Source organism: Pseudonaja textilis, chromosome 1 (assembly GCF_049901715.1).
Source record: "Pseudonaja textilis isolate UNSWEBS1 chromosome 1, rPseTex1.2, whole genome shotgun sequence".
NCBI classification, from domain to species: Eukaryota; Metazoa; Chordata; class Lepidosauria; order Squamata; family Elapidae; genus Pseudonaja; species Pseudonaja textilis.
The window spans coordinates 226,954,641-226,963,918 of NC_141990.1; the positions used below are offsets into that span (position 1 = coordinate 226,954,641).

The following is a 9,278-nucleotide window of genomic DNA, read 5'->3' on the forward strand; positions in this document are numbered from 1 at the left end:
AACGAGATGACACCTCCCGCCTTCCAGCCATTTGGAAACCCGCCCTCATGAACAGATGAGTACCTAACATGAAAAAGGACACCGGACCCACACCCATGAGAGCCACACAAGATGCCACCACCACACTTCCATGTAGAAAACAGACTCCCACCCATTCAGAAAATGAGAAACGACCATGGACCAGAAGCTGCACTGCAGCTGCATCACTACCCACTTCAAACCCCTCTGAGCCATACATGAAGCAAACCGACACCCACTATGAAGATGCAGCAGGACCACGAACTAGAAGCCAAACAGCAAGATCACAACTCTCCAGCTCAAATCCCCAGCAACTAAGACTAACCTGAGCACAACCAAGCCCCCACCTGAACAGAACACGCCTCCAACCAATCAGAACACGGCTAACCCCCAACCAATCAGAACACAGCCAAACCCCTACCAATGAGAACACACCCCCACCCAATCAGAACACAGCCAAGCCCCCACCCAATCAAGTCCCACCCCCACTGGCAGTTAAAAGGAGGAAGCAGCTGCAATCTCCATTACTCTGAGAAGCACAGAGCCGGAGACAGAAGCCTGAAGATGATGAATGAGACTTCATCGAAACGTTGCCTAGATACTTTGAATCTTACGCGGAGAAAACCCGAACAACCAAAGATCCACATATATATATATATATATATTGTGTGTGTGTGTGTGTGTGTGTGTTCTTTTCGTGGGTATTTATATGTATGGTATTCAGCTTTGTTTGGGTATTTTCCCACGTCATTATAGTTGTGCTTTTAAAGTTGTAGCAACATTTCAGCAGAATCTCATCTGCCATCAGCAGGCTTCTGTATTGTGTTCGTCTGTGAGTCAGACTTTCACAGCCATTTCTGTTTCAAATTTTGTGCTAGCCTACTGCTGTGTTCAAATGGTTTTTTATCTTCATCCTGATTGGTTGGGAGTCTTGGTCTGTGTTTATTGGTCTTGGAGCTTGCTGTGTTCTGCTTGATTGGTGTTTCTAATATATTCTGTCTGTTTTGTAGCTTTTTTTGTCTTGATTGGCTGGCAACATTGTGTTCCTGTATTGGAGGCTTTTAGTGTGGCTTGGCTTTGAGTAAACAGATGGCTATCATTTATTAGGAAGCTAGGTTTCATCTGGGTGCCTGTTTGGGGTGTGTTTGAGCTAAAGGTATGGGGGGGTGGGGTCTGTTTGTGCCCAGGTGGCACAGCAGTAGGCTAGCACCAAATTTAAAACAGGAATGGCTGTGAAAGTCTGACTCACAGATGAACACAATACAGAAGCCTGATGATGGCAGATGAGATTCTGCTGAAACGTTGCTACAACTTTAAAAGCACAACTATAATGACATGGGAAAATACCCGAACAAAGCTAAATACCATACATGTAAGTACCCGCGAAAACTTAAGAAAACACACACACACACACACACACACACACACACATATATGCATATATAAAATCCCTTCTAGCCATCATAAAAATCATAAAAGTGCTTAATGCTAAAAAGAAAATCCTTGATAATCCAACTAGCTTTTTTCTCTTGAAATCCATGTTTCGCAATATTGATAAATCCCTTTAAATGAATTAGTTTTATGAGCACATCCAAGGGCCATCCATGATAATGTATGGTAATTACATGTAGTCCTTGACTTACAACAGTTCACTTAGTGGCTACTCAAAGTTACAATGGCACTGAAAAAAGTGCCTTATTTTTTCACACTGCAGCATCCCCATAGTCACATGCTCAAATTCAGACACTTGGCAACTAACTTATATTTACGACAGTTGCAAGGTCCTGGCCTCACATGATCAACTTTGCGGCCTTCTGACAAGCAAAGACAATGGGGAAGTCAGATTCACTTAACAACTTAACAACTGCAGTGATTCACTTAACAACTGTGCCAAGAAAGGTCATTAAATGGGGCCAAATTCACTTAAGAAATGTTTCACTTAGCAACATAAATTTTTGACTACCTGCATAATGAAGATTTGTTTTGAAATTGCGACTCCAGTCTTTTAAAGAGCCAGTCCTACACCATAGCAGAGTATTTTAGGTGCTGCCTTTTCTAAACTCTGCTGGTTTCCTCAGACAATTGTTTCTCTTCTCTCTTCCATAAACAGATGTGACCCCTTCAGCAGCCCATGAAGACTCTGATTCTGATTATGAAGACTATGATTTCAGCAAGAAGCCCCCTGTGCCTCTCTCTAATTTCTATAGTGAGCAACCCCCCTTGGCTATCTTTCTCCCCAGTTTATATGCACTTGAATGTTGTGTTATTCCAAAGACTGAGGCAGTCTGTAAGATCCTTTTTCTTCAAAACTCAGGGTCAACCTTCATTGTAGTTTCTATGATGAAAAAGAACCAAGGAAGGATTTCTATTAAAATTGTACCGAGCTATAGAAAGTATTTTTCCTTCAAACCTGGAGGTGTTCTTCCTGGGTTTAGGGGGGAAAAGGCCTTCTTTCCCAAGATAATTACTTCTTCCCCAGACCTTTATTTTAACCCCAATCTTGGGTACATACAGTCAGAGCAACACATGTAAAATGGCCTTATTTCCTGGCAATTATACAACTGTCTTTAAGACACATTTTAGACATCAGTCAATAACGATGCAGAAATTATACCTAAATATAATAATCAGACATCTCCATTCTGAGATGGCCTGCTATTCCCAGTACTAATTGTGAGCATTCTGTCTGATAAGCAATCCATTAACCAAACAGTAAGACTTGCTGCAGAAATGGCAGTGTTTCATTAGGTTCTGTTCTGTTGCATGGATCAAAAGTGTGCAGTTATTAAGGAAAATACCCAGCATGCCCTGCCTTCAACCATATAGAGTAACCAAAACTCTTAATGGAATAGGGGATTTGATGCCTATCCAGCATGATGAGCACCATAAACAGATCTTCTATTTTTATTTATAGATAGAGAAAGTGAAGGAGCATGACAAGACACTCCCTTCTGGCCAGCAGATCTCTTTGTTCATCTGCTGATATCAGACCCAGCCCAAAGTGACCTAGATTCTAGACTTAAGTCCAGTCAAATTCAGTTCTTTATTTATTCATTCACACCAAATAGACAGAATCTTGCCAGACTAAATCTATCCTACCCTAACACTAATGGATGTACCCTAGGAGAGTCTACGAAGGGACTATCCTAAATCTCTTCCTTTCTCTACAATCCCACTCCATGCTGTGTTGTCCCTTGTCTTTTCCCCCTTTTTGGAATGTGCTCCCGCCTTTCTGCAAAATTGTCACTTCATTGTAGTCCATCACAACATCACCCTTAGCAGACAAAATCCATTACATCTCAGCAGAAAAGAAAATTTCTGATGGAATGGCGATTCCTTGCAAATGCTGCAGATTGACAAGTGTTATCAGAAATCGGATATATTTAAAGATCTACAGCAGCCTGATGTTAAACAGGGTTTTAATTGTACAATCACAAGGCTTGAGCAATAGCTCATTTCCTGAAAGTGATATTATCTCCCAGCATTAAAACTTCTAAGGAAATAAGCAAGGGTGTGACGACCCAATTCTTCCCTCCCCGCAAGATCTATTTTTAAGAGTTTAATGGACTATTACTCTGTTTTCAGCTTCTTTTCACTACCAAGTAACTGGTGACCAAGTTTCACCACCTCACAACTTCCCCAAACTGACAATGCGCCAGGAGACCAAACATCCCAAGGATTATCGACAACAGGGTGAGAGCCGTTTTTTATCTTTTTGTACCATATCCAGTTCTTCCTCACTGTTACTATATCCAGATATCTTTCCACATTTTATACCCTCTGGGATAGATGAGGATCCATTGGTTGTTTTTAGCACTGGGGCAGTTTAGCTAGTTCCAAGATCCTGGATTATTTTTTATTATTCTTTTTCCTTCTCTGTTGTACGAAGTGTTTGGTAGGACAAAGTTTTTTCCAATCCATAGCACCTTGGGATGGAACAATGATTTCCATCCCTTGTATTCATCATTTCAAATTGGCAGAAGTGGTGGTGGTGGGAATCCTTATAGATTACCTTCTAATAGTATTTGAGAGTTTGAGAAGTGGAAACAATAGCTGTATAAAACTGTCCTTTAGCAGCTTGATTCGGATTCTGATATAACATTTGGGAGAACCTATGCTGTGGTGTTATTACTATCTTATACTGTTATCTATGTTTCCCAGTCTTTGCCATTCAGATACATTAAGAAACTGAAGCTCACCCAATTTCCCAGCTTTTAACTATATTATTGCCTGAAACTGCAGTCTACATAATCCAAACATGTATCTGAAAGACACAAAATTGGGAATGCCGATATGGGTTTCCCCATCTCCCACCTGCTGTCTAGCACATCATTTCCCAATAAAATTAGATCTCACATGCAATACTTAAAGGTATCAAGTGAGGTACTAATACCACTCTATAAAGCCTTAGTAAGACCACACCTACAGTACTGCATCCAGTTTTGGTCACTACATGATAAAAAAGATGTTGAGACTCTAGAAAGAGTACAGAGAAGAACAACCAGGATGATTAGGGGACTGGAAGCTAAAGCATATGAAGAACGGTTACAGGAACTGGGCTTGGCTAGTCTAGTAAAGAGAAGGACCAGGGGAGACATAGCGGTCTTCCAATATTTGAGGGGCTGCCACAGAGAGGAAGGGGTCAAGCTATTTTCTAAAGCACCAGTAGGCCAGACAAGGAATAATGGGTGGAAACTGAACAAGGAGAGATTTAACCAGGAAATAAGGAGAAACTTTCTGACAGTAGAACAGCTTGCCCTTGGAAGTTGTGGGAGCGCCATCAGGTGAGACCTTCAAGAAGAGATTGGACTGCCATTTGTCAGAAATGATGTAGGGTCTCCCACTTGGGCAAGGGGTTGGACTAGATGACCTATAAGATCCCTTCCAACTCTGATTATCTGTTAAGGTTTTAGGGGATTTTAGGGACAATTTTTTAAAAAAAGCTTCCAAAGATTGCTAAAGCCCCTGACTTCATTATTTTGGGTTTCAGGTTTGGGGTGGGGGAGGAAATGATTTTTCCATTTTAACTATGTATGAGTAATCTCAGCCAAGTAGGTACTAGTAAATCTTTTGTCAAGAGAAAGCATGTAAAGACAAATAACAAGCTATGCAGATGCTGGCTTTCCTTTTTTTATAGACAACTAGCAGAAATCCTTGTATGTGTACTATTGTTTCTCCACAATAGTAACATTTTTATGTCCCAGGAACAATAACCAGTCATTATTCTCTTGTCATTGAGCATACTCAGGCTTCATTCAGCTGATTTGCCCTGTCAAATAAAATCCTCATTTGATGCAATAAGTATTAGATATTAGATGCAACTATCAATAGATATTAATCATGGTGGTTATATATTGCATCAATATCTGAGGAAGTATACCTCTCAATGGAAATTCCCAAGAGGATGGCCATGACTAAAATAGCTGTTGTTGTTTTCCATTTCCTCTGTCACATTTTAGTCAATCATCTCTACATTCACTTCCCTATTTTTAAGACTATAAAAATGCAACTAAACTCTTGGAAGATGAATGTGCAAGAGACTGCTTGAAATTAGTGCCCTCCCAGTGTTTGGGACTTTAGCTGCCATATGGGATTGAAATTATGGAAAATGAAGTCCAATATATCAGGAGAAAACTAGTTTGGGACAAGGTGTAAAAAAACACAAATAAAATTAATTAATATTCATCCCTTCCACACACATTTATGGGCTATGCTTTATGGATATCACACTCCTGTATTCCCACATGACCATTATTTTTGGAGAAGCCTCTACAATAATAATAAACTTCTGGCTTAGTGCTCCAAATAAAGTACAGTATTGCATCATTTTCTAGGGAGTTTACTTATAAGAATTCCTTTTGTTTTTCTTGCCACATGGATCCTGAATTTTTCTCCTCCCTCCTGAAATCAAGGAACAGTGTCTCTTTGCTGCTCTTATTCTACTCTCTCAGATGTATCTGAGGAGCAGTTTTGTAGCATCTCCCACACAATGCTTATTGTTTTTCCTTGCTACCAAATAAATGGGCTCTAGTGAAGAATGTTGGTCAGATCACAGGTGGTGGTAGTTGTTGCAATCTCCTATTGTTGTTGCAATCTTCCACCAGCTGGAGGAACATTGGTCAAAATCATAGAGTACTTTAGCAGCCACTGGGCATTACTCATAGGACACAGCATGCGTGCTTCAGAAGGGCAGAAATTGTAGCTCTGTGATTCCATTCAAAGACTCGGGGTTTTCTCCAACAGATCTTACTGCTGAAGACAGTGATAGCACCTCTTCTGGAGATGCAGATTGGTATGAGAATATCCACAAACCGCAGCAACAGGTGGAGCAACAAGGAGAGGAACCCTCCTTTGCAGGTGAAGAATGGATGTCTTAAAAGCAGGTGCACAGCCTTTAATTAGTCAATTAGTGTGTTGTTAATAGAAGATATTGCAATGTAAAATACCATATATATGATGGTATTTTAGTTTGCAATATCTATCTAGATATCTCTCTACATGTACATGTACATCTCTATATCTATATATATCTACATCTATCTATATTTATCTATAACTATATATCTATATCTATCTATATCTATATCTATATATCTATAATCTGTTGTCATCCTCATGTAAGCATAGGTCCTTCATGTTGCAGTCGTCTGCTTGTGGCTATAGCCACAGCTGGGTGAAATATCCTTTAAAGCAGCTTTGCCCTCCTGTCTCCCTCCAGATGTGCTGGGGTTAGAATTCAAGGAATTCTAGTTCAATGGGAAAGGCTGTTCAGGAAGGGCTTGTCAGAGCATTCATCTCTCATAGCAATACTTTTCTCCCATTCATTCCAAAAGATTACTTGGCTATATAATTAGATCACCAGATTTCTCAGCTAATCTCCTAACCACCTTATTCTGCAATACTGCCTTTTGGTTCTTGGATCCTGAGCTGATTATTCTTCTCTCCTTTTTTTGCTTCAGGCTTAACAGTTTTTGCCAAACCTTGGTCAAACAGCTTGACTGGCTCTGGAAATGATTCATTAGATAGCAGTGAACATCATAACATGTGATCCTAAGGCCCTGGGCTGCTGAAAGGAGACAGCTTCATGCCTGGCCTCTCCTACAAAAATGGCTAAGGTTGGCAACAATATCCTGAGAACTGAGAGAGACCATTTCCCACATTTTCAGCCTTGAGGACTCAGCATTGAAGAAACAGACCAGAGGATCTCAGGATCTTCAGCAATTGCAAAGACGCATCAATGACCATTTCCCTCCCTGGTTCAATGAGAAATATGCCACCCTTATAAAGACACATATTTCTATCCTACCCTACCATGGGAGAACTCTGTGGGGGGTTAGGATTAGCACTGAATTCTGAATTTGATTCCCCTTATTTGATTTTGTTTTGTCACACAGTGAGGTGCCATCAAACCAAGATGCAATTTCAAAATACTAGCTAACACAAATGAGCAGAATGATCCAGCCACATCACCTTGTTAGGATGTTGCTGCCACCTTTTCAGGACCTCTCTTCCAGGAACCAAGAGGCCAGTTTTGTCTTTGAGGAAATTGTTAGCTTAAAGGCCTGAGGCTGCTTAGTGTTTTTTGGGAAGCAATGGGATTCTCTCATGGATGAAATTAGATGCCAATGCTGCTTCTCTCTCTTAAAAGATTCTAAAAGGACAGTGTAGGTTTTTAATATTGAAAGCCTAAGCTATGAAATGCTAAATGTATGGCAGAAACTGTCAAGCCATTCAAATTATGTGCATATGTGCATGAAAAATTGCACTGCCTTGTATTTACTATGTATGGGCTGTTATCTTCCCACATTTTCCAATTTTCTAATCACCCCCCCAAAAAAACCAAGAAGGGAAAGATTAAGGAAATCTATACTTAAGCACCTCATGGTGATCAATGAAGAAGGCCTAAGCCAGGGGTATCCAAACTTGGCAACTTTTAAGACTTGCAGACTTCAATTTCAACATAGCTAGGAATTCTGAGTGTTTGAAGTCCACAAGTCTTAAAGTTGCCAAGTTTGGATACCCCTGGCCTAGGATGTTTCCAAATCGAGTTTGTGCATCTGTGAGAGAGGCAGAGCAAGTGTATCACTAGGTTTCCCCATTTGTAAAAGGTAAGGGAGAGATCCAGACATCAACTCTCCTATATTTCCCCACCTCTTGTTCTACTAAGGAAGGAGACACAGGTTGTTTAGACCATCTCTTTTTATTGGTAACTCCTCTCAGCTTGGAAATGTCCTAAGTGACCCATCAAACAAGACTAGGGCGACCATGTATCATCTACAAAATCTAGAAAAACCACTATATGACAGCAAAGAGACCATTTTATGTTTCTTTGCTGCCATTTTAGTGTCATGGATTATTGCAGACAGAATGTAATTTGTCTGGCTTTAGCCTAGTATCTTATCTGCTGTGTAACCTTTGCAATTATGGCTTGGAAAGGATGGTTTATACTTTGATGTACTGCAAGAACTAGCCTACCTTGGTTAATTCAGTAAGCCGTATTTAGACCAATTACGACTTGGTATGCCATGCCAAAGTAATTATAGTATGGAAAACTTTCTTTTTGTTCTTGTGTACAGGAAATGGGTAGTGATGTTCAGCCCCTTCACAGCAAGATCACTGTTTTTCTCTGGAAAGCCTCTGAGATGTGTGTAACTCTGTGATTTAATGAGCTAGAAGTAGGACAAAACACTGTTCAAAAAGCATTTGTTTGAATGTCAAGTGTGAAGCCTCTCAAAACAGAGTAAGGTGCACAGTTGCTAGAACAGGAAGACTCTAACAATATAAGCATAATATATATACCAGTATATATATCTAAAGGAAACTGTATGTATTCTTATTACTCATTCTCGGAGTATAAGCAGCATTGCTGCATTTGTGTAATTATCTCACTAGAGAAAGAGAGAAAGCTTTGCCTTGGGTTTGGGCATCTTTTTTTTAATATCCTTTGCAGATTTTGCAAGTGGAGAAGACACTGTGACCTCAAATAGAATGTTGCAATATGATTGGCACCTGCGTTCATTCTATTTGCTTATCCCTAATTACATTTTTCCTGATCTCACCCTAGCTTTTTTTATTATGAAGCATCCTTTTTCTTCATTGGATTGATCTGAACCACACCTGCAATAAGATGCCTATGCATGTTGATTACGCACTATAAAGTTGGCATTGACTTTTAGCAACAACATAGGCAGATTTTTTTTTCATGCTGATCTGTCCCTAACCTGTTGCTTCAGATCTTCCACCAGTGTACCCATCCCCAC

At 40.1% G+C, this 9,278-nt stretch overlaps 1 protein-coding gene across 2 annotated transcripts in view; it reads left to right on the forward strand.

The window, feature by feature from the left end:
• The window catches only part of CD6 (CD6 molecule), a 46,835-nt gene extending 38,990 nt beyond the window's left edge, over window positions 1–7,845 (forward strand). The window contains exons 7-10 of one of the 2 annotated variants that reach the window (XM_087920813.1): window positions 2,129–2,224; window positions 3,604–3,711; window positions 6,262–6,401; window positions 6,978–7,845. In XM_087920813.1, coding sequence (XP_087776939.1) covers window positions 2,129–2,224; window positions 3,604–3,711; window positions 6,262–6,395 — 338 coding nt within the window. In that variant the 3' untranslated portion in view covers window positions 6,396–6,401; window positions 6,978–7,845. The remainder of the gene's footprint in view (window positions 1–2,128; window positions 2,225–3,603; window positions 3,712–6,261; window positions 6,402–6,977) is intronic. The other variant, XM_087920812.1, reaches the window with a different exon arrangement.
• Window positions 7,846–9,278: the final 1,433 nt, after the last annotated feature.